This window comes from Mycosarcoma maydis, chromosome 20 (assembly GCF_000328475.2).
Source record: "Mycosarcoma maydis chromosome 20, whole genome shotgun sequence".
Lineage (NCBI taxonomy): Eukaryota > Fungi > Basidiomycota > Ustilaginomycetes > Ustilaginales > Mycosarcoma > Mycosarcoma maydis.
Window position 1 is genome coordinate 171,295 of NC_026497.1, and position 24,608 is coordinate 195,902.

The window sequence follows — 24,608 nt, forward strand, 5'->3', positions numbered from 1 at the left end:
CCCCCCCCTCTCTCTCTCTTTCTCACTTGGTCGCCCCGTGACATCCGTTGCTTCCAGCAGCTCCGTGTAATCTTCATCTTGTCTTCGGCGGCTCGGTCTCTACTCTGGCGACTTGATCGGTCTCTTGAAAATTTGATTGCTAGCTTCACAAGCCAGGCGCAGCGAAACCTCATTTGGGCGAGGTTATCAATCTGGTCCAACCGTCGGCGCGAGTGCTTACATCTGATGCACCAGCGTCCATTGCATATCCCGAGCTCGAATCGTTTGATGCTTCGCCCTGTTCTACCTTGGCATCTATCCTACGACCGGGCGAGCCAGTTGCCGGCATTTCATCCGCATCTCAATCCCAGCCTCCTACAACCAAAGCTCAATCAATCTGACATCACACAGCGCCTTTCCACGTTCCGCTTTCTGTCCTGTCTTGGTGCGCTGATTTCATGTTGAACAGAATCTCCACATCCACATCAAGAACCTAGCACGATACCTTGCGTGCCTTGCGTCCAGCGCCGCTTGAAACCCCTCTCTTCAACGCCGAAGTACTCTCCCACTTTCTTCCGTCTTTCTTGCGCCCGACATACCTCGTTGCCCAACTGATCCATCGCGCATTTCGTCCAACGCCCGCCCGTCCACCCCGGAAGAGCCCGTCCACGCTGATCCGCCCACGCTCTGTCAATAGCAAAGTGGGTTACCTTTGGTTGGACGCAATCATCCCAAGCTCACCGCTGCAACTCGAGCTGCAACGCACCTCCTTGTTCATCTGCTCTGCAGCGGTACGCATTGCATCAACGCGATATCCGTCTGGATCGCCTCATCTTGGAAGCGCTCGCCCCAGACATTCTAATTCGACGGCTACGTTGGTCTGCCCACAGAGCCAACCAAGCTCATTTCGTCATATAAGGTTCTCGCGCGTCGCCAACCTTAACTTGATTTTCTCCGTCTTGGCTCGCAGAAGCTGGCTGCCCCTCGCTCGCTCCTTTGTTCGCTCGTTGCTGTAACCTAGACACTAGCCAACGCGACCTTGGTCCAACGCAGAACATCGACCAGGTCCCACCAGCACGTTGAAGCTTGGTCGTCTAAACAGCCTGTCTCCTCTGTACAACCTTGTACAAATCCCAAGCTGCGACAGGTGCACGACAGTCACCAGTGTTACATTTCAACAGTCCGCTGACGCATGGCTGCACGGCCGACGATCTTTTTGACGGCAAGTTCCACCGCTCCGGCCACCTGGGCCCTATTCGACGCACCACATCTGCTCTTTCTCGCTCGTCTCTCGGCCTACATTTCAACCCATCTTTCTCCTCCGGTATCGCATACATCTGCGGCGTGGGCTGTGCAACAACAACCTTGTTCCCAAAAAGGGGCGCCAACTCCGCCATTTTCAGGCTTTGCTTTGCATTGCAGCAGCGTCTGTCATCTGCATTCTGCTTCGTCTTGTCTTGCACAGGACGCCGACTGGCCATCTGAACTTAACCCTGGTTTGGTTTTGGCTCGAGGTCGACTGTGCCAATTTTTTCATAGCGAGCCTTTTTCCAACGTAAGCTGCAATCGATGCTTGCTCCGTGAAAAGGTACAGTCTCTTCGTCCTGCTGCGCAGCCCAACGCCACACTCTTGACTCGTTGTCTTGCTCAGACACCGCTGGTCCGATCTTCATTTAGCGTCGACGCGTACGCTCATCTCCGCCCGTACCAGACGTTATCTCTGCTGCACTCTCGACATCGTCTCTGCATTCGATTCCACCTTGCTCCGAGAACCGACCAGCACATCGTGGGAACCCGGACTCTGGCCGCGCTGCCTGGTCCTCTAGTCCAACGCCGAGCTCGCCGAACTCGTCCTGGCCTCCGCTCTCTGGTGACAGCGCTCGTGTAGGATCGCAAGGCAGCCCTCGTTCCTCGCTCCCTTCTCGAGCTCTCGATTGTTCGACCCGTCCACCACTTTGTGCCAAGTCTGAGCTTGAGTTTATCACCGGCAACTCGCATCCAAACCATACGCAACTGCAAATCAGACACGTTGCGCTGCTCCTAACTTCGCGCAGAACCTTGATCCTGGACGGTGCAACAGTGTGCGCTCATCTCGTCTTCCAAGCCGACTCAACACCACGATCCTATTCGGCATACAACGAGCATCTTTGCCTCAACACTTTCGGAGATAGACCCAAGCTAGTGGTACCGCGCTCTCTCGCTCTCTCAGCCCCGCTCAGCCGGTTCTGCTTCCTTTCGTCGCCGTCAATCCATTGCCACCACGCGGTCCCACCACTGCGCCTCCGCTGCTTGTCATTGTTTTCTTCTTACGATCGCTGCAAGCGACGGCTCCCTCGGCTCGCTTCAAGATCACAACGTCAGCGAGTTTATCACATACAAGGTTGTCGCTCGACCTCGATACATCGGTTGACCGGCGCTGTGAGAAGACCGACGCACCCTCGTCAACCTCTTACTTTTGTCTTCTTCCGCCAAACTCACCCTGATCGTCTCTGCCGTCTTCAGACGTCACATCTTGGCACATCGCGTTTGCACCTGCGCCTTCTAGAAACGCGCCCACTAGATCGTCAACCGCCTGGGTCTCTTGTCACGCGTCTGCTGCTCGTCGCCTTTGTCAAAACGTTTCTCCTCCGTCTTCTCACTTGCCGCTCAACGCGCAGCGTACATATCTAAGCTCCCTTTCTGTTTCAGGCCCAATCCCTTTTCTCTCGCTTTCATAGAGACCACGTCTGCCATCGCTGCCGACGATTGAAAGCTTCGACCAAGGCAGACAAACATGGGTTCACACCAAGCTGCTACTTTTACAGGCTATGTGTAAGTTGGCAATCCCTTCATCAAGTCCAACCTGCGTCTGGATCGCTGACGTCGTACTTGCATCTCTGAACTTGTCTCCTCCGTCCTCTTTTGTTCCAACAGACACTCTACGCGAGATGCATTGCTGATCTTTGAAGCCGTGCGGCGTGGTATGCTTCCAAAGATTACGCGTCGTCTACGTGATGACGAGCGAAAGCAAATATGCAGTGGGACCATTTTCGTGTTTGACGAGGTTGAATCAAGCATCAAGAGATGGACAGACGGTATGATCTGGAGCCCGAGTCGGATCTTGAACAACTTTCTCGTCTATCGCGAAGTCGAAAAAAAGGACCCGAAACCAGCTCCTGATCAACCGGCATTTGCTACCAACCATACCGCCTATGGCATGCCCGGCGTACTCAACAACAATAATAGCAGCAGCAGCAGTAGCAGCAGCAACCACAACCACAACCACAACAGCAATGCAGCTATGCACTCCACAGTCCGCTCTGTTCCCCTGACACTTTTGCCCAATGCAATAGATACTGATACGCAGATGATACACTACAAACAGGAGCATGGAAGCTATCAGTCGCTCGACGTCGTCTCTTCAAACGCAGTCTATGCTGGCCAGGACGCTTTCTTCAGTCATCAATCACATCAGCAGCATTTGGCGCACGCACAATCGCATCCCCAAGCGGCCGGCCTTGTCGGCATGATGGATCCGCATGCAAGCTCTTCCTCGACGCTCAAACGCGAAGCTGAACTCGACAGGACGATCGTCGGAAGTTTGACAAGCAGCTATCCCTTTGTTCGCGACGGACTTTGCAAAAAGACCATCTCGATTCAAGTCGAAGGTTCGACTCAGCATCTCATCTCGTACTACAAGATCGATGATGTGCACAACAGCAGACTCGCCGTTCCGTCATCGCTTCCAGAGCTCTCTTGTCTCCACATCTCTCCCATGTTTCTGAACAAAAGCAATTTCCGATATCCTCCTATTGTCGAGATCGGTCCAGATGGAATGCCTAGGTACGTTGGCGAGTCGACAGACAACGCCATGCGGGCCTCGGGACACGTCAGCAGCGGCAACGAAAGCTTTTCATCCTCCGAAGCGCGGCATGATACACTTGGCAGACCTGCTAGCCGCTCGCTGTCCATTTATTCTCCCAGCTTACCCCCCGAATCTTCGCACGTCGACATGCACAACCACCGATACCCGCATCAGATCGGTGGTGACGGCATGCTTCCCACACCGGCAGCTTTGTCTGCTTCGTCTTCGTCGGTCCCTTACAGAAATCGTAGATCCTCCGATGCTCCGCGCCGACGAGCAAATTCACGGTTCGAACCCTACCAACAGGCGAGTACGCTCGGATCAGGGATCACCGCACATTCCCTCTACTCCAATACGTCTTTGATGGAGACCGGCTCGGTCTCACCATCGGGCCGTCGAGCTATCTTTGCTGGCTCGCGCAGCTACAGCGACATGGATCCAGGGGCGGCTTACGCTTCGGAGCAAGCGGCTTTCGCGATGCAGCGCCAGCAGGACGAAGGTTTCTTTGGAATGGAACACGCCGGCCAGCCAAGCGGCGCTGATGGAGATCCACACGCTTCGCACGTGAGCCATCAGCATCCCTCAATGCATAGCATCGGCGCCCACGACAATCTACAGCCATCGTTTCAATCAGGAGCCATGATGCCCATGGTTCCCAGTCAGCCGTCTCGGTCCGAGGTGGCGTGGGTCAAGCAGGAGCAGCAGGACCCCTTTCACTTTTCCTCTCGCCTCACGCGCGGCAGCTGGGACTCGAACCAACCGAGTCACTCGACTTCGTTTGCACACAACATCCAGCCACCACCAGCGACCAGTCAAGGTTTAACGGCGGTTTCCATCCACAGCCAGTCGAATTTTGGTGGCGCATCTTTCTATCCGCGGTTGGCAGGCTCGCCTCCCAATACCGGCTCGTCTCACGACAGCCGACACTCGTATGCGCCGTCGACGGGACGAATCGAGGAATTTGTGGATGGTATGAATCCTCCAACAGCCGCACGTCTAGAGGATGCTGCCAGCTATCCTTCGCGGCCGATATCGCGTGCTGACGAAGTGGGATATGCGAATGGCCTCGACTCGGCAGGCGTGATAAGGGCCAGTGCGTTGGAAGCGCTTGGCGTGCATTCGGATCCTGCTAGCCCGTATCCGAGATCGCAGCAACAGCAACAGCAACAGCAACAGCAACAACAACAACAACAACAACAACAACAACAACAACAACAACAGCAACAACAACAACAACAACAACAACAACAACAACAACAACAGCAGCAGCAGCAACAGCAACAGCAAATGGCTGCCAACGAGGATGCTTGCTTTGACGCTTACGGCAGATCTTCGAACGCGGTGGAAGGACAACAGTCTTTCTACGCCCAACAACCATCACACATTGCGGCACATGAGAACGTTCAACTTCATCAGCAGGCATTTGGTCGGCATGCCACCGTTTATGCCTCACATCAGCTTGACAATGTTTCATCGCACAACGAGCCGACATGGCCGTCCGATCCGGCAGCCGAGAGCAATAACGCGGGGGATACGCATTCCTTCCCGTCCCGACCAGGAACTTCGCACGACCACGGCTACCACCGCCAGTTCCGGGCCGATACGAGCGACGCGAACGCTACAGAGGATTCCAAATTGGAGAAGGTCGTGTTGACGAGACCTGTGCCGTGAGCTGCTCTCACATGGAGCCATCCTGCGAGCCAAGTAGCAGCACTCAGTTGCAAAGTAGAAACACACTAACACTCACAATCCGCGTCCACGGTCAGTGACCGTCCCAATCTGTACTAACTTACACACAATCAGTTCTCCCCAAAAGCGACCGTGAACGTAGCAAGACATAGCCTTTTTGTGGTCAGAATGGTAGAGCCAACTGGACGAGAGCGAGGCAACATCCGTCAATGTTGGTCATCGCTTTTCTTGTCCAACAGATCTGCCGCAAAGCCCACAGTTGGTGGTTTTCGCTTGTCTGTTTGAGAGCTGCTCAGGCTCAGGGCCGCGCGACTCGCGACTCGCGCTTCGTAAATACAGTCATGAGTGAGATGCTTTTCGTGATTCGTGTTTCCACGTTCCGTGTGTTGCAGGCGTGGTGGTGCCGCAAGGCGACACGGGTTTTGGAGCCGGAATTCGGCTGCTACACGCAGGTCGTTATGGACATCACTTTGCTTCTTGTCCACTCTAGTCCGTGAACGTACTATTTACTCGCCGTTACGACTACTCTCTACTATCTTTCTAATTTTGAATAGCGCAGCAGTCAAACACATCGCTGCCACATACGTGTGTGCCTCGTGGCTTGTGGATCAGCGTTATCGAACGTCAGAACCTTCACTGACACTGCAGCACCTATATTGCAGACGGAACCCCAACCATCTCCAGACATCCTGTAGCAGTAGAACGTCGGCAAGAACGCTCGCGAGGTGTACTGCACACCATACAGTACCGAGTGCGCCGCATTACCGCTGAGTGTAGCGTTCATCGCAACCAGCTGATGCCGAGAACTATCACGCATCTCCCAACTCATTGCGCCTCACGCATACGCACACACTCGTCACTGCGGTTATCAGGCATAGTATTCACGATTGTGACACCGTGTTCCGTGTTCCGTGTTCCGTGTTCCGTGTTCCGTGTTCGTGAATCGACTTTGTGAAATCGGGAATTTCCTTTCGGGCGATAAAATGAAATGCATTCATTTAATCGTGAATCACGAGTGGTTTACGAACATACACGATTCTGTGATTGCCTGCCAAGCACGAAGCTTGTCACAGTTGTCAGTCGTGAGTGCGTGTAGCTAGACGAAAATCAATTCTTGCCGTCGATCCTAGTCTCATCCACCATCATCTCTCTCCTTCTCCTTCTCGCTACTCGGCATCGACACAGCTGCTGCATCCAACATTGTCACACGACACGCTGCTGTCCACCGTGCTTATCAGCCAACTCGCTGCCCGCAGCCGACTGACCACGTTTTCAGCGACACGGCTCTAGCATCGTCGCTGGCTGTGCGAGTGAGCTCGGGATGAGCACTGAACCAGTTTCGTCACTGGCATTGCCAGCGCCAGCAATATTACCGACCACGCCAATCCCGGCTTCCACACAGCAGGCCTCGTCTCTAGTATCAGATCAGATCCAGGAAGCATCCACAGCATCACAAAAGTCAGTAACATCCATCACCCAACCGCCAATCCCATCACAACAACAACCGCCGCAACATATCACGGCAAATCATCCAGCTTCCATCGCTGCTGCTGCCACCGTTGCCCTTTCTGCCACCTTGCTCAATCCAAATGAGTGGAACGCGCTCGCATCCACCAGCATGGTCACCTTGGATGATCTCAGATCTGCCTTCCTCGAGCAGCGGCAACAGCAGCTGAAAGACTTGGAACGATCGCATCGCGAAAGTCTGCGCGAGATGATCTTCATGTCAGAAAACTACGACAAGGAAGACGTTGCCGGTAGTCCATGGAAGCTGGGCCAAAGCCTGCAAGTGGCAGAAGATGATGCACGCGAGCATGTCAAGAGCTTTCTAGACCAGCATCGTCTAGCGCTTGACCCAAAAATGTCTATCAAGGACCATATCTTGGAGCAGCCAAAACTACTTCGCCAGCGTGTCTCACAAGAGCTTAAGACGGGTCCGATTGAGCTCGCGCCTCCACCTACACCCACAAGCGCGACCGCACCCTCTGCAGGCGAAGCACAGCGCGACCGCGACCTCAAAAGGGAGATCGAGCAGAACAACTTGCATCGCAGTCAGGCCGTTGCCCGCGCCGCTGCCGCCGTTCAGGCCCATGCCATTGCAGAAGGTGTCGCCAAGATCAAGCCTCTCACCATTACCGCTGCAGAGAGCCAGGGTGTGCGAGTTGCCCCGCTACAGCCTGGTCAGGTGCCCAGCTTCGTCATCGAATCCACTACGCCCATCGCCCATATCGTCGCCAGCTCCGATTCTTCTACAGCCGTCCTTGTTGCCTCAGATGCTCAAAAGGTGGATTCACACACTACAATGTCGGCCGCCGAGGCGGTCACACCTGCAATCAAAGTGGAATCTACCGATAATATCGACGCATCGCCTTCAAAAGCATCTCACGCGCTCGAAAAGGCAGTATCTCCCGTGCCTGGTCTCGCCCGTAATGCCTCGACTCAGTCAACGAGCCTCCGCGTACCGCCTTCGCCCATGGTCGTGCCCACGATTCCCGAGAATATCACCGCCCCTCCGCTGCATCCCACTTTGCAGGTCTTGGCACCTAATCCACTCTCGGTGACTTACGCTGCATCATTGCGACCTCTTCCACCCGACCCGACACGACGCATCACCGGTGCTGGTCTATCAGGGGGAGCCATTCATCACCGAAGTGGCAGAAAAATTACGAGCTTGTCCAATCATTCCAACGTCAACTCTTACTCCAGTATTGCCGCTGCCAAGATCGGCCCCGCTGGCTCTGGTCAGGCCGACCTCTACAGATGGTACGTACGCGCAAGAGCTTCGCCCGGCGCCGGCATGGTGGGCAAGGCAGACAAATGTCTCATGACGAGCGACTGGAGGGTAGCGTTCAACGAGCAACGCTTTGTTCGCGCCATGGCTAGGATCGAAAAGCTCAAAGCACAAGGCGAATGGAGTTTTCGTCAGCCCAAGAAGCAAAAGGGCCCCGTGGTTCGGAAAGCACACTGGGATCACCTGCTAGAAGAGATGAAGTGGCTGCAGACGGATTTTAGAGAGGAGAGACGTTGGAAAATGACGGTCGCTTTTCATCTTGCGCACGAAGTTGCTGCTTGGCATCGTGCACGCACGCCAGCTGAGCGAGCTCAGTTTTGCGTTCATGTACAACGGTCATACCGCCACAGAACCATCTCAGACAACGTAGAGCAGCACAATACCGACAAGCTATCTGCGAAAGAGGTTGTCTCGTCCTCCCAACCGTTCCAAGCCGCTGCAGCATCTCTTGATGACGTCGAGATGACACATTCAACATCAAGTTCGCACATTCAGAAGGACGGGGAACCTGCAACAGTCAAAGCGGAGAGTGGCCAGCCGGTCGAGGATGCCGATGTCACCATGGATGGAGGGGCAGATGCTGACGAAGCTGTCACCCAGGCTGTTGAAAGTGCTCTGCAGACTACCAACGAGGCAGCAAGCGCTCGGGCCGAGGAAATGGATGCGGACGGAGAAGACGATGCGGACACAGATGCCAACGATGTAGAGGCGGCAACAGCTGCGCTTGTGTCAGGAGAGCCAAGTAAGCCACCAAAAGTGGAGGTTGTTCGCGAACCGCTGTCCCAACCACAACCCATGCCGACCCTCGCCGATGTATCCGTGCCGACAACATCCTCGGCTACGCCTACCGTTCCCGCGTCCTCCACCCCCACGACTGCGGCCAACGACAAGCTCGTCCATGCTCTACGCAGCCAGCCGAAAGATGCAGACTCGACACTCACTGCTGAAATGCCGCCACAGCTGCTCGCCACCCTTCGAGCTCCGATCTTTTCCACGAGCGTCACCACCACTGTCGTGTCGCCGGCAGCCCTGCTGGATTCGTTGAATCCCGAGGCAGCTGCCGCTCTTCTGGGCATAGAGGTGAGCGATTTGGCCAACGCTGCTGACCTGCTAGAGCCCGGCTCGCTTTCGTTCAGCAAAATGTTCCCCGAGCTTCCTTTGTACGGAGGCGTTTCGCTACCAGAGTCAAACAGCAAAAGCGACAGGCGCTGGGATGAGGGAAGCCTGAACCAACCACCACGCCTCACTCACGTGACCAAGCTTCTCGACTCGCGTCCGCTCCTTGTCAGCACGCTGGAACCCTCCAAGAACCGTGCCAACGGTCGCTGGCTTGCCGACAGTGACTGGGTCGTAGCTGCTGAGCAGTCGGATCCGCTGCGTGGCGTGACCGATGGTGCTGATACTGCATTGCCGCCCATGCCCGGCTCTTTGCTCTTTGCTCGCAAGAGCAACCGAGCCGCCAAGGACGCCAGTGGTCCAGCTTCGACAACGCCTGCAGAGCCTGCCTCACCAGACGCGCGAGCAGCCCTGTTCGTGTGGACACCGGACGAGGACAATTACTTGATGACTTTGGCCAAGCAATACCACAACAATTGGGCTTTGGTCGCCGACCTGTTCAACTCGACGCGTCTCAACACTGCCACGGACAAACGTGAGGCTTGGGACTGTTACGACCGTTGCAAGCGCATCGAGCAGGCAGCCGCGGAAGGCAAACCGCCTCCTGGTCCGCCGCCGATGCCTGCGCCAGCAGCAGACGCCGACAAGGACAGCAAAAAGGGCGATGGCAAAGATGCCGATGCTTCAAGCTCTAAGCGCGACAAGCTGAGCAAGAAGTCGGGATCCAAACACGATGGTTCGAAGAGAAAGCAGCGCCGGAGCAATTTGATGGAGGTGATGCGGAGATCAGCCAAGCGGCGCGAAGCCACCAAACAGGCGCAGCAGACGCAGCAGACGAAGAAAGTGAATCTCAACACGCACGAAACGCACGCACAGATCAAGGCGGGGCCCGCCATCACGCCGCAGTCGCTCAGCGCACTTAAGACAGAGCGTGACCAGGCTGCTCTGCGACAGTACTACGAGCAGCAGCGTGCACAGCTCGCCTACCAGCAGCAACAGCAGCAGCAGCAGCGATTGTTAGCGCAACAGGCGCAAGCACAGCGCATGGCACAGCAGCAAGGAACTGCCGGTACTTCTGCGCCTGCGGCCACTGCAGTGACGCAGGCAGGCAAGGCTGGCACCGCCATTGTTGCGGGCGGTACTGGTGGTGTAGGAAATGTTAGTTTGCTTCCCGCGGGTACGCCCGCTGCATCAGCCGGACCGGCTGGTCAAGCGCAGCAAAAGGCGGCTACAGGACAAGGGACGAACCAAGCGATCGCTCAGCAAACACAGCAGCAGCAACAGCAGCCACAGTCTCAGCAAACGGCGCAGATGCAAGTTCAGCAGCCGCCGGCAGCGGCAGCGGCCGCGCAGCAGCAACAACAACAACAAGTGCAATTGCAATCGCAACTGCAAGCCTCGCAAGCGGCACAGATGCAGAACCTGTATGCTCAGATGCAGCAGCAGCAGCAACAGCAGCAGCGACAGCAGCAACAACAGCTCGGGCAGGCAGCGGCTGGTCTGGCTCAAGTGCGACCGGGAGTCGGAGCATTGACGCAGCAGCAGTTGGCAACGTTGACGCCGCAGCAGCAACAGCAGTACCATGCACAGCTTGCCGCGGCTACGGCGGCGGCGCAGCAGCAGCAGCTTCGCAGCCAGATGGCGGCGGTAGCGGCGGCGCAAGGCGGACAAGCAGGATTTCAGCTGCCGAACGCGCAGGCTCAGGCACAGGCACAGGCACAGGCCCAGTTTCAGTTGATGCAGCAGCAGCAGCAGCAGCAGAATGTGATGCAGAACCAGGGTCGACCGGCGATGGCACAACAGGCGCAACAGGCGGCGCTACAAATGTATCAGCAGCAGCAGAGGCAAGCGCAAATGCGTCCTCCACAGCCTACGCAACCGTTCGCTGCTCGACCCAACGCTCGGCCTGGCACTGCAGCGTCCAGTCAAGCCAAACCGCAGGCCGCAGCACGCTCCGCCACGCCAGCACCTCCGATGCCAGCAACCGTGCAAGCGCTCCAGCAGCAACTCGCCATCTCGCTCGCCACTTCCAACCTCAGCGCTGAGCAGATCAACGGGCTCGCTATCCAGCTCTACAAACAGGCACAGCAACAGCAACAGCAACAGCAACAGCAACAGCAACAGCAACAGCAACAGCAACAGCAACAGCAACAACAACAACAACAACAACAACAACAACAGCAACAGCAGCAACAACAGCAGCAGCAGCAGCAGCCACAGCAACCCGCCCCAACTCAGCAAAGACCTCCCCCCCAGCAGCTCCTCAACCAGGCTATCCAGGCTTTGGCAGCTCAGACCCAGAAGAACCAGCAACCAGCTCCGACTGTGCACGGTGTAACAGGCAGCCCAGTGCGCCCTCCTACGCCGAGACCGAGCTAGAGTAATGCTTATCCATTCATGCAACACGTTACACTGAGACTCAAGAACGTCTGTGGCCGACTTGCGCACGTCCAAGCAGGCGTGTTTCGATGGAGCGTCGGCTTGTGCAGGAAAGCTCAGATAGGCATGCTAGCATTTCGCACTTCTGGCACGCTCGGCTGTGGATCTGCAGGACGCCACGCACAAGCCACCTCGACAAGATCGGCGCGACGCGCACGTGTCGAATCACTCGGCGCAAGCACAGGATGCGGAATATGAAGCACCGAACGAATACTCATAACTGAACAACACTCGTGACGAGTGTGATGAGCGAGATCGTGTCTGGTTAATCACAGATGAAAACAGGAATGACGAACGGTTGCGAGGATTTGAGTGGTGAGTGTGATTTCGACGCTGAGTCGGGGGGCTTGGACCAAGCGAGTTGCAGACCAGGCGTGCACATGGGATTTGTGGATGTAGCATGCAGCATGCGTCTTATCGTTAGGCTCGGTCGCTCTTTCGTGTTTGCGTCGTGTCGATTCTGAGCGGGTTGAGCGTTGTGCGTCTGTGTTGCGCGTCTAGCGAGTGGCGCTTTTGAGATCGAGTCGACACTCGGTCGCAGCAACGCGGATGCTTGATGTCTCACCACCGCGCAACCAGCGGCGAGGTCGTGAGCAGCTCGCAACCAGCTCGCAGCCGTTTCTCAGAGTCCACCGCTCGCGTCAACACGCGCATTTCAATCGTCAACATTCACGATTCGTGACTCCAGCGTGATAGCTCTCTTGTACATCCTATGTCGCAGCCGTCGAGACGTGATCCTCGAATCGCGCACTCATGCTCTGTCATACCACAGCCGCTTGCGTCCTTGAACTCAGCTGCATCCAAGTCCACTGTCTCGCTACCACATTCGAATCCCAACTGCACCCGTTCGAACCACACCCCCCTGTAACACCACCAGCCGATCATCCAACGGTATCCTCCCTGCTCCAGTGCAGACATGCGCGTCAACGTGGTTTCTTGTGGCTAGATCTCGCTCAGCATATACAGCTAATGATGTGCGTGCGAAGCGAGTATGATACAGTATACCAAGGTACGAGACTAGAACGAGTGAGTGCGAGTGCAAGCATTGTTAATTCGAGCTAGACTAGCGACGCAGACGCCGAAACCAAAGCTAGGACAAGAAAAGATAAAGGCTGTTGAAGCCCAACTAAAGCACAAGCGTGTGCATAGAGACAGGAGAGAGACGATGCAAGAGTAAGCCCCGTTGAGTTACCTTTCCATGCAAAAGGCGACCGCATAACTATCAGTGTTTAAGGACGAACAAGATCAAAGACGCGTATCAAGGCGTCAGCATCATCCACTGTGATCCAGGAGACCACGAGTGATGGCATGTGTCGCGTCCGGTTTGCAGGCGTAGCGGGGTTTCGTGCAAGAACCAGAGTGTCGTAGAAATATCAAGTCAACCGAAGCCGGTCCAGATGATGCCGGTATTTCCAGAGTCAAACGGCTTACAAGTTGAATGATGGAGGAGAATCCTCGACGCTTGGTCCAAGACCGTGTGAGTGGTTGGCATGGTTTGGTGTGAGGAAAGCCGCTCATATCTTCGCATGGCTCGCCTCCCATTCGCCACTCGCAACGCCCAAGACCATCGTCCAAGTTTCTCTGTACAAGTCAACTCGTCAACCTCCTCTGAAGCACGCCTAACAACACCTCAATGCCTGTCCTGCAGCCATCTAATCCCACCTAATCCGTACGCTTGACGCCAAACCCCACCCACAAAACGAACGACAACGAAGCATGACCAGCAAGCGACGGGATTAAAACATGCCGAAAAAATTGAGCCCCATACCTTCTTTCGAGACGATCTCCAGAAAGCGCGACGCTCATCAAGACAGACACTGTCAAGCAGCAATTGCCAGAATCACTGCCGAGCAAAGCAGACAGTCCTTGAATGCGCAGCTTCCAGAAGGACACAGCGGTAGAGCGCCGACGAAAGGTTTGAAGAAAAGACAATAGCAAGATGGCCATAAAGTATCCGCACCATTACGGCGACGGTCGCTTTCCAGTATGGTCTCTGATCATGCAAAACATCTTCCTCGACACCTTCGCTTCGACACACCTCTTTGCCGCTCCCGAGAAGACACGCAGAAAGCTCCTTGCTGACAGCATATCTAGCAATTACCTAGAGCATCTGCGATGCACGTCGCAAATCCGTCCGTTACCACGCCTCGATCCAGAAAGGTCGGTGAAAAATTTAGACTAGCGATGCACCCGCCTTGGTCTTCTTCTTGAACAGATGTGTCCGGGGACTTTCCCTACAGCATGTCCTTGCAAGCAAGAAGAAGGCTGCAAAATACTTTCGATCCATAAGAATCGTTGGAAAGAGCGGTCCTTTGCACGTCTCTCTAGAGTTGAAGAAAAGATGGAATACGGACAAACCCGTTGTTGAAACGAGTTGGTCCGTGGAAGTTGGCCGCAGCTTGAAGAAAGCGCGACTTGATGCATCCGCTCTTCGATATGGAATGCGCCTCTGAGCGATTCCATATCGAAGCTGACGCATCCGTGAGATTTCTGTCGTGTTTATAGTTGGAGGAGGGAAAGGAAAATGTGGATTTACGATTAGAATCACCAATGAGCTGTTTGACTCACGACTGTCAAAGCTGAGTCCGGAAGAGAAATGAAAGGGAAAGAAAAAAGATGACCGCGCGCGAAGAGCAGAAAACATGAACTCACACGTCACTACTGTGGACTGTTTTTTTTTTCTTTTTTTTTTCTCTTTTTGGTTTTTTTGTGTTTCCTGCTCTTGACTCGTGACTCTGTGACTGTTGATTTCGCAGTCACACTCATGACTGTGAGTTCCGGCCGGATAGAAGAGTCACGAGTCGTGAGTTGCAATTTTTGAAGTGCCAAACCTGTCACTCACATTCACGTGATTCACGACTCGTGACTATGACTGTGTGGGGACTGGTTGAGCTCCTCTCCCTGCCGCTTGTGGCTGTCTTCAAACTTCCACCTGTTTCGTGTTTGATTCATCAAAACCGAAGAGCGTGTGCGTGCGCCAACAAGCTATTTGCCACCAGACAAGCTTGGTCTGTTTCTGCAAGCCACCGTCATCTTGTCGCAAACATGCTCGCTCGATCCAGCACGCTTGTGCTCAACAACGCTAGACTTCATCTAGTCACTGCTCGGGCGGCTTTGTCATGCTTTCTTCCACAGTTCCAGGCTGCTCGCACGTTTTCATCTACCAATGTCACCACCGACTCTACCGAGAGCTTGAAGTTCCCACCCGATGGTGATCGAAAGGACGCAGGCGAATTTCCACCTCTTCATCGGCTTAGATATCTTCTCGACGAGCCCGTGGGCCGGAGCCAGAAAGAATTGATTACAGAGCTCTCAGACGATGATGTCAGTCACCTACCTATCGTCATCAGTAGTCGCAAGAAGTGGAGACTCGCTGAACCCGGCTTCACTTTGCCGCTTCGTGAAAAACCTGTTCTCAGCGACCAGACTGCTTTTTCCGCCTGTTCGAATGGCGAATACCTCTACAATGTGTTCAGCATGCCATCTTTGCTGCATCTCAAGCAATTTCACAAGCAAGTCGCCGAACTGTTTGACGAAGAGGGAAGAACCGTCGACCCCGTAATCCTGTTGGATTCACGATCCCGAGTCCTCGTCATTGGTCTACCATCATATGTCGGCCTCGAAGCGCCGTTTCCTGCCAAACGAAACCTTGAGGTGATCACCAAGCTCTTGGCCGACTACAGGTCAAAAGAACCGTCGGACGAGCGCAGGAGCCAAGTTGCACAGCGTTTGCGAGCCCATGTCGTGACCCACGGCTTTAGGAAGCAAGCCCATCACGTCAGCTTTCTACTCTATTCGCTGTACGAAACGGTAAGGAATGCATCGGAAGAGGAGATCCTGAACGGGGAATTCCAGGTTCCAGCCTGGGCTAGACCTCCTGCGCGCACCGGTAGTATCGAAGATAGCGTACCGGTGGATGTAAATTCCAAAGGAACCCGTGATATTGCTCAAAGGGCTTCAAATACCTGGCAGAAGGAAAGAAGGAAGAACAGCAAGGGTAACAAGGGCACGGCTAACAGCAAACCATTCTTGCCCAGAAAGGAACAGTCGAGCATGGCCGATAGGTTAAGGCCCGATAATCCCAAGTTGCCTGAAGCAAGAGCGTCTGCCGACGAGATGGGCATCAAGAAGCCGGTCGATGTAAACGAGGTCAAGCCAGACGATCCCAGCCTGCCTGAGGCAGATACTTTCGCAGCACAGGACCGAGAGGCGCACAAGCCAAGTGACGATGTGCAAGATCTAAAGGAACATGTCCCGTTCCCAACGCCTATAGCAGAAGAGTTGGGAATCAAAAAGCCCACCGAGTCCTGAAACATAGTACGCTACCATAGTCCACTTATCTGGCTTCTCCGGAATCCCTCATGCATTTCTAGCCAGGAGGCTTCAATCGGTTCGGTTTGGAATGCGCTTTGCCTCTGTCCCTTCTGTCTTCTGTGTGCGAGTGAAGGTGCGATCGTGTCGAGAGTGTAGAAGAGATTGTGAGGATAGAGTCGCTGAGTGGCGATTGTGAATGCGTTTGCGCATACACGTCAGGTTAGGGTTAAACAGGTCGAGAATCACGAATCACGAATCACGAATATCACACGATTTTAAGAGTTCCAACCGTCCGCGGAGTTGTCGAAGCTGAAACTGCTGTTTGGGTCTTTGAGACTGAAGTTGTAGGCGTGAGTCGAGTCGTATGTGTTGTGCAAAACACGAGAAGAACAACACCTCTTCTTGGCAGCTTTGGAATCATCCCCTCCACCTTTGCAAAGGAGCAATCATCATCAGCCTCTGTTTGACGAGCAGAACCACGACCATTGGAAGCATCCCAGCCGCTCTGTCAACAATGACCGAATCGGCCGCCACAGGCACGGTTCCAGCCAAGAATGCCAAGCAGAAAAACCGACCATCTCCAGAGGAAATCGAGGCCAAACGGCGAGAGCGTGCCGCCAAGAAGGACAAGGAAGCCGCCCAAAAGGCAGCCAAAGAAGCCGAGCTCGCTGCAGCCATTGCCGCCAACGGCAAGATCCCCAACGGACATCTGGACGAGCATGGAAACATCCTCTTTGTTCCGCGTGATTGGGCTTCCGTCATCGATTTGAAATCACGACCAGACGGCAGATCGAACCGGCAGAAAGTCCGTCTTGTCAGCTGGAACATTCTTGCGCAAGGTCTAGTACGAAGAACGCTCTTCCCCGGATCCGACTGCCTCAAGTTCAAGGACCGCTCCATAGGGCTCACCGCCGAGCTCTCGAGTCGCACAGGCCACGGTTGGGATGTGGGCTGCTTTCAAGAAGTGGACCGAATGGACGTACACGGCGAGACCATGACAAACGACGGCTTCAGCTACATATACGAGAAAGGATACCGACAAAAGCAACACGGTCTGCTCGTGGCATGGAGACGAGACTTGTTTGGTGAAAAGGCGCATCGCCAGCTCACCATCGACCTCGACGCAGAGAGCGTAGCTAGCACTAACGAGCCCGTCAGAACGGCATGTTCCAGAGTCACACGCAACATTGGGCTATTTGTAGCACTTTGCACTGCGTCAGCTTCGAGTCCTGGACTGATTGTGGCGACAACACACCTGTTCTGGCATCCGATGCACGCGTACGAGCGAGCACGTCAGTCTGGCATTTTGGTGCGAAAGCTGCAAGAGTTTCGAAACGAGTTGGGCGAGCAGTGGAACGAGGCACCTTGCATCTTGGCCGGAGACTTTAACGACCAGCCTCACTCTGCGACGTATCGCCTTTTGACCGGTCGCAAGTTGACTCAGCATTGTCTCGATGAGGTAGTGTCCTCTAGTGTGGTGCACAAAAGCATGGACGAACGAAAAGAGAAAGGTGGCGTATCAAACGGCTTCGCATCTGGTACGACCGAGCCAGCGCGCGATGCTCCTGCCAATAAGTCAATTCCTGCGATGAGCGAGGTTTTCGACCATCTACAGAAGCAAGTCCAAGCGGACGACCAAGAGGTAGAGCAAGAAAAAGGTGCAGAGGAAGATGAGGAGGAAGATGAGGAGGAAGACGAGGCGGACGACCGCATGCTCAAAAACTGCCGTGTTGCCACTGCAGAGGATGCTCTCTTGTCGATGGACGAACTGCTTCAACTTCACGACGTCGCTCGCCCTCGTCCAGGCCCGATTCCAGCACAAGTCACCTCTAACACTGCACCGACGCAAGTTGCACTATCCTCGCACCTCGGCTCTGTGTATGGTCTGCACTACGGTAGTGTAAAAGACCCATCCGAGCAGGGTAACTTTTTTGGCTCGCCCACTCGAGGCCGAGAACGATGGGATGATACCGAATGGACGCCCGACACGCCAAATTGCCACACGGGTGACAGCACCGAGCCGATGTGGACCATCTTTTCGAGCCTCTTTTCTCTCACGCTCGACTACATCTTTATGCTGCCCAAAGACAAGCAGGGTGTACAGGCCTCACCAGCTCCGATGGAAGCTTATCCAACGGTGACACGGTTGCTTCGCACGCACCCAACAGACACGCTGCAACCCGGTGTGCCGAGAAAAGGGGTCTGCGCATCGGATCACATTGCTATCGGCGCCGAAATCGAATTGTAATAGACTTGGCCGTCGTCTCTTTCTTTCAAAGTCACTGACAGCTGCAAGACCTTGTAGCCGTCTGGTGATAGAGCGCAACACGGCCGATTGCGTTGGCAATCTGTGACACTCGTGGCTGAATGTGTGCGTAATATGCACGATGTTGATGGTGCTTGGAACAAGCGCGTGCAGCTCCACTTCGTGCTTGCGTGATGCGCGCGCTTCATCACCCTCGTGACTCACAGACTCGTGACTGAGAACACGAACGCACGAGACCCTTAATCGTGAATCGTTACAGAGTCATTCACGATTCACTCACGACTAATTTCACAATCCGAGCCGTGAGCGTCCGCTTCCATCTCGACTTGTTCATGATTCATCGTCGAAACAATCGCGAATCACGAATGTCAGCTGTCTAGTCGTGATCGCTGTTGATCATGGCAGGCTCGCACCAACGTCAAAAAACGCACATCCAAGCGAACGACGCCATAGTCAAAATATTGGTCCGATATCGGTATCGTAGCTCAGCTCCGCTCGCAATCGAACACAGTCGCTGATAAACACGCCTCCAGGAACCAAAGCAAAACCGAGATTCGGCATGACTGATACTCGAGATCAAGCAGAGCCTGGTATGAAAACCACGACCACCAGCCTCCCACCTGCATCTGCGGTATCTTTATCAAACAGTGCGGATCAGGTCCAACCCGAGTCGAGCACCCCCACTGTTGCATCATTGTCCCTGAGTCGATCTCCAGAGCAAGTCGCCGTATTTGCAGAGCATGCAGCTCGTCGAGAAGGCAATGCTTCACCCACAGATACTCATGCCAAGCCAAATGTGACGCAGCCCACCCCTAAAGAAGTCCGTGCTACCACAGCCACCAACATCAAGACCGCCAACACCATCCCAGATCCAGCCGTCTCGCTATCCACCTCTAGACCCAACATGCTGCCACCACCTAAACTCAGTACGGCTGCCTCTTCTTTCATCAATCCTACACCTACATTGACTCCCGGCTCGACATGGGGCCCCTCCGCCGCTTCAGCAGCAGCCGCTCGCGCCGAAGCTGCCGAGCCCGGAAGGATTGGCGATCTCAAACGTTTCACTCTATGGGAGACAAAGACTCGCTTCTATCTCGTCGCTTACAACACCAGTCAGACCAGATTTCGAATCCTCAAGGTCGACCGAACACCGCCGAGCGCAAGCTTGCCTTCACGCGCCAATGTCGACTACGAACGCACCCGCGATCACAACGTCAGCACCATCAATGGCGCCCAACCCAGCCAGCCAGCCACGCCATCCGCCATCAGCGTGAATTCATCGGCAGCACTACAACCTCCGGCCAAATCTGTCGACGCCAAAGCCGATGTCGGCAAAGTGACCAGAGTCAATACACCAGCAAGCACGGCTGACTGCTCAGTCCATGGGCAACGCTACCTCTCGCTAGACGACCCTCAAATTTGCAGGCTAAACCGACGCATGCTTGATGCTAAACAAATTCCCCGCGATGCTGGAACAGCATCCGCTGCTACTGCAGCTGCGCCTTCCACCAAACCCGCTACTGGGGCATCATCTTCCAAGCTGACAGCTACGCCCAACTCAGGTGCTGATGCCAATCCCAACACCGCAGCAGGTATATCAACACCAAAACTAGGCGAGCCAAGTCCAACTCAGAAAGCTGCTGGTTCAACATCCAAAGCTGCACCAGCTGACTGGGAACTCAACGTTACCTCTGACCGTGTTGTCTACTCACGAACCCAGCTCGCTGAGCTCCTCGAAATGATCCGCGAGGGTAATCGTGCCACTGGCGGTCTTCACGAAGTTGGCCGGTTCTTTGGCATTGTCGGCTTCATCCGGTTCACAAGCACCTACTACATGGTGCTGATCAGTCGTCGCAGCGTAGTCGCCCTCATTGGCGGCCATTACATATACCACTGTGACGAGACGGTCATCCTACCAGTCTGTCATGCATCTGTGCTCGCCTCGCTCCCAGGTCGAACAAAGCTAGTAGAGCAAGAGGAGGCACGCCTGCTCCACCTCTTCAAGCAGGTCGATCTCAGCAAAAACTTTTATTTTAGCTACACTTACGACTTGACCAAGACACTCCAAGACAATCTCACCTCGTCTCCTGGCGATCCTCTGGAACAAGCCAGCTCCGTTTCTCCTTCCAATAAACCTCTTACAGCGTGGGGATACAATGAAAAGTTCATCTGGAACCACTACCTGCTACTCCCAGCTTTTGCCGCCTCGGAGCACCTACAACCCCACGAGGATCCACGAAACGAGTGGGTGCTTCCACTCGTCTACGGATTTGTCGATCAAGCCAAACTCAGCGTACTCAACCGAACCATCTACACGACCTTGATCGCCCGAAGATCGCGGCATTTCGCCGGTGCGCGCTTTCTCAAGCGAGGCATCAACGAACGAGGTCACGTAGCTAACGACGTTGAGACAGAGCAAATTGTCAGTGAGGCACTCACCACTCCCTTTTTTGCTCCCGGCCGCAAGCGATTCGAGCCAAGAGACAGACATCCTCCTCCTAAATCAAGTGCTGTGCGAGCCGGCCCCGACCTGATCAGAGCAAGTCGATTGCGAGAGAAGCCGATCTCCCCGCCTGCGTTCCCCGTGGTTGCCAGCACACATGGAAGGAAGAACTCTAAGCGATGTATACAGCACAATGCAGAAGGCGACGACGAGGTCGACGACGACGAGTGTTTTGATTACCTCCCGCTGGACGCTTCGCCTCGCTACACGTCATATGTTATGATGAGAGGTAGTATTCCTGTCTATTGGACTCAAGACTCGACCAACATGTCACCTCGTCCTCCGATCGAAATTTCGCTCGTAGATCCCTACTACTCGGCTGCAGCGCTCCATTTCGACGAGCTCTTCCACCGCTACGGCACTCCTGTTATCGTCCTCAACTTGATCAAAAGCAAAGAGAAGCAAGAGCGCGAGGGCAAACTCCTGCGAGCTTTTACAGAATGCATCAGCTACCTCAACCAGTTCTTGCCGTCTGACAAGAAGATCCGCTACATTGCATGGGACATGAGTCGAGCCAGTAAAGATCACGGCCAAGACGTCATTGGTATTCTCGAAGATATTGCTCAGGAAACTCTCGATACCACTCACTTCTTCCACTCTGGTCCCGAACCTGGCGCCGTGCGGTCCCAAGTGAGTGCCCAAAGCAATCTCCCAGCTCGAAGAGAGACTGTCCTGCTGCAAGAAGGTGTCGCGAGGGTCAATTGCGTCGACTGCCTGGACAGGACCAACGCGGCCCAGTTCATCATTGGTAAAGCAGCTTTCGGTCGCCAACTACATGCTCTTGGGCTGTTGGATGACCCCTCACTACCCTTTGACTCGGATGCAGTCAATATGCTTACTGAAATGTACCACGACCTCGGTGACACCATTGCCATGCAGTATGGAGGGTCTGCCCTGGCCCATACTACGGACACCTACAGGAAGATCAACCAATGGACTTCTCACTCGCGCGACGTACTTGAAAGTATGAAGCGGTACTACGCGAATTCGTTCGCCGACGCCGACAAGCAAGCTGCCATCAACTTATTCCTCGGCGTGGACCCTTCGGCTCCCGATTTCTCGCCGCATGTCTTCCCCGAGATCATCGTGATGCCCTCTGCAGGAACGGCACGCGGCGAGCACGACGCTCGCGGGGGTGGCGCGAAAGCAGTGCGCGCTGTGCCCTTCCGGCCGCATTATCAAAACTGGTTTGACCCTCTCCACCTCAAGCCGCGAGGATCAATCGAGGCGCGCCAGCGCAGGCTCAAGGAGGTCGCCAATGCCGATGCAGGCTTCTGGGCCGAGTACTATCGTCCGAGTCTCTTCACGGATCTCAACCGTCACCATGCGTTTAAGATGACAGCTGTACACCAGTACTCCGACTTGCACGGCGGAGTCTCTCACACTTCGGGTGGCTTGGGAATGCCACACAGTCAGTCTACCGGCGCCTTGAGCATGTATCCGACACAGATGGGTGGTACAGGAGACCTTTCCCGTCACACCCGCTCAGCTTCCAACTCGAGCTTATCTTCGGTAACGATCAACTCCGTGCAAGCCGAATTGATGGGTGCATATCCTAGCCCCTTCAAGCCGCGAGGCGGAGTCGCTGATTCTACAGCATATCGTCATCCAGCACGTCGGTCAATTGACGATGCTCACAGCTTTTCCACGCAATCGTCCGCGACCATGGTCAACGATCCTCGAAGTCCAATTTCGCCTCAGGACGGACAACTGGTCCCCGCCTTGCCGGCAAATTCGACGAGCACACTGCCGCCCTCCAAGGCTATCATCGGTGGGGTCAGACGCTGGATCTCGATCAACAGACCGGGAGGCTCGCCTCGTCTCGGGGGCATGGGACATCGCAAATCGAAGCGCTACAGCATCGCATCTTCCGTTGGTGGCGATGATGAAAATGGCGATCCTCGAAGAAATGACAGCGTAACATCCGATTGTAAAAGTGGTGTTCCTGGCGCTCACGCCTCTCTATCTTCGGCAAATGTCAATGGCGGCTTTGACCCGCACACGTTCAACTTTGCTGGCCGATGGCAGACTGTCAACCCGGTTGGTCCCGCGGTTGCTGGGTCCAACGTCGCGATTGAGGCTGCGCTGACCAAGGCGTGCAATCCACAGATCTCGGAAGAGGAAGAGTCTGAGTATGCTTTCTATACGACGCAGTTTCTGAACGAATATGCGCGGCCAAACGACAGCGATGACGTTGACGACATTGTCGATGCTACCGATCTTGCGCGCGGACATGCCAAACAAGCGAGGACCGTCAGAGCAGCGCTGACCGATCACCATCTGATCGACGAAAAGGACATTCAGATTTACGAAGAAGGCGTGGCTGTCAGCGATGGCAAGCCGGCAGCGGTGGAGCGATTCGTATGCTACTCTGTCATAGACCCTGTGTTGGTCACACATGCCAATACTGCCAGCCAACTCGCTTTCCCTATAGCGAATACCGCGTATCAGCCGATTCCGATGAGTGCAGCTGGCTCCACCAGCACTGCCACTGGCGCCATACCGGCGCAACCCGCGCCAGGAGCGTCGGGCCTGACGGCGTCTGAGGCAAAGATTCGTGCTTACAGCTCATGGCTGTCGTTAGGTCAAACAAAGCTGACCAGCTTCTGATGCCGACGTGCTGGGCATCGTGTCAAGAGAAACAGCAATCAAAAGCTGGAATGTGTAGACAAAGTCACAGTGGAGGGTGTGTGATGATGCTGTTTTGAGTGTGTAACGAATACAAAGATTGATAAAAATACAAAGTGGGGAGCACTGAGACTAGGGCTGGGATGTGCGCAGGGGTATGTGGTGGGAAGCTAGGACGAAGGGTCATTTGAACATGACTTGGATGGAAAAGGTCTTGCCGTCAGGGTCAAAGTAGCTCCAGGTTGAAGGCTCGGGTTTTGGCCTGGCGCCTGGAGCGGATGATGTGACAAGCCCTGTGTCTTTCCTGTCAATTTCGCGGCTTTGGAGCTTGAACGCTATCGTTTCGTATGGCTCGGCTGCTACGACGAGATACTGATAATTGCGATCTGGGGTTTCTATTTTTTGCTCAAAGGAGCCCATGAACCGATGCATTGGCATCACGCCTTGCTTGATCTCTGGCAATGAGATCTGAAACAGCAGACCCAGTCTTCCACCTTCGCCGCCTTCCAGCAGTGGCTCGCGCACTTTGCTGACCTTGTAACCTGGACGACCGATCTTGACAAACTGCTTTTTCGGTACAGATTCAGCAGCAGATGCAGTGATGAGCTTGTTCGAGTCGTATGCATTTTCTTTGGCCTCCCTAGCTGCTCGACGAGCAAGGTTCGTTTGATGTTTTTTGCCTTGTGTATGCGCGAGGTAGCTTCCTTCGTTTGTGTGCAGTGTCAAACAGAGTCTGCATTCGAGACCGCCGAGATGGTTTTTGAGAAGATACGGATCTTTGGCGAGATCAATCGTCTCGAGTGCAAGCTTTCGTAGACGGTCGCGACGGTCGACATTGCTCTCAGAAGCTCCGGCAATACCGCCACCTTTGTTGCCTCCTCTCGATGAAAAATCCATGTCGAGTTTTGTGACGACACTGCGATGCAAGCGGATGAGCGTCAAAGTCAGAAAGAGAAGAGTGAGAAAGGGACGAGAATCACGAATTCTGAGTCGTGAGTGGGTCGCGAGTGTGGAGCTGGAATCGTGTATCACGAATCGT

At 54.7% G+C, this 24,608-nt stretch overlaps 8 protein-coding genes across 8 annotated transcripts; 6 read left to right on the forward strand and 2 right to left on the reverse strand.

Moving 5' to 3' along the window:
- Positions 1-1,171: 1,171 nt before the first annotated feature.
- Positions 1,172-2,462, forward strand: UMAG_05852 (uncharacterized protein; the record flags this gene model as incomplete). Its single annotated transcript, XM_011393912.1, has 3 exons — positions 1,172-1,534; positions 1,657-2,058; positions 2,151-2,462. The coding sequence occupies 3 exons, from the start codon at positions 1,172-1,174 to the stop codon at positions 2,460-2,462; spliced, it is 1,077 nt and encodes a 358-aa protein (XP_011392214.1).
- A 290-nt stretch (positions 2,463-2,752) lies between these two features.
- UMAG_05853 (uncharacterized protein) lies at positions 2,753-5,494 on the forward strand (the record flags this gene model as incomplete). The annotated part of the gene is made up of 2 exons (XM_011393913.1): positions 2,753-2,790; positions 2,893-5,494. The coding sequence occupies 2 exons, from the start codon at positions 2,753-2,755 to the stop codon at positions 5,492-5,494; spliced, it is 2,640 nt and encodes an 879-aa protein (XP_011392215.1).
- A 1,339-nt stretch (positions 5,495-6,833) lies between these two features.
- On the forward strand, positions 6,834-11,798 carry UMAG_05854 (uncharacterized protein; the record flags this gene model as incomplete). The annotated part of the gene is made up of 1 exon (XM_011393914.1): positions 6,834-11,798. The coding sequence occupies one exon, from the start codon at positions 6,834-6,836 to the stop codon at positions 11,796-11,798; it is 4,965 nt and encodes a 1,654-aa protein (XP_011392216.1).
- A 2,233-nt stretch (positions 11,799-14,031) lies between these two features.
- On the reverse strand, positions 14,032-14,502 carry UMAG_11018 (uncharacterized protein; the record flags this gene model as incomplete). The annotated part of the gene is made up of 1 exon (XM_011394004.1): positions 14,032-14,502. One exon carries the CDS (start codon positions 14,500-14,502, stop codon positions 14,032-14,034), a length of 471 nt encoding a protein of 156 aa, XP_011392306.1.
- A 401-nt stretch (positions 14,503-14,903) lies between these two features.
- On the forward strand, positions 14,904-16,169 carry UMAG_05856 (uncharacterized protein; the record flags this gene model as incomplete). The annotated part of the gene is made up of 1 exon (XM_011393915.1): positions 14,904-16,169. The coding sequence occupies one exon, from the start codon at positions 14,904-14,906 to the stop codon at positions 16,167-16,169; it is 1,266 nt and encodes a 421-aa protein (XP_011392217.1).
- Positions 16,170-16,686: 517 nt separating this feature from the next.
- Positions 16,687-18,420, forward strand: UMAG_05857 (uncharacterized protein; the record flags this gene model as incomplete). Its single annotated transcript, XM_011393916.1, has 1 exon — positions 16,687-18,420. One exon carries the CDS (start codon positions 16,687-16,689, stop codon positions 18,418-18,420), a length of 1,734 nt encoding a protein of 577 aa, XP_011392218.1.
- A 577-nt stretch (positions 18,421-18,997) lies between these two features.
- Positions 18,998-23,551, forward strand: UMAG_05858 (phosphatidylinositol-3,5-bisphosphate 5-phosphatase; the record flags this gene model as incomplete). The annotated part of the gene is made up of 1 exon (XM_011393917.1): positions 18,998-23,551. The coding sequence occupies one exon, from the start codon at positions 18,998-19,000 to the stop codon at positions 23,549-23,551; it is 4,554 nt and encodes a 1,517-aa protein (XP_011392219.1).
- A 201-nt stretch (positions 23,552-23,752) lies between these two features.
- UMAG_11019 (uncharacterized protein) lies at positions 23,753-24,466 on the reverse strand (the record flags this gene model as incomplete). The annotated part of the gene is made up of 1 exon (XM_011394005.1): positions 23,753-24,466. The coding sequence occupies one exon, from the start codon at positions 24,464-24,466 to the stop codon at positions 23,753-23,755; it is 714 nt and encodes a 237-aa protein (XP_011392307.1).
- Between the last annotated feature and the right edge of the window lie 142 nt (positions 24,467-24,608).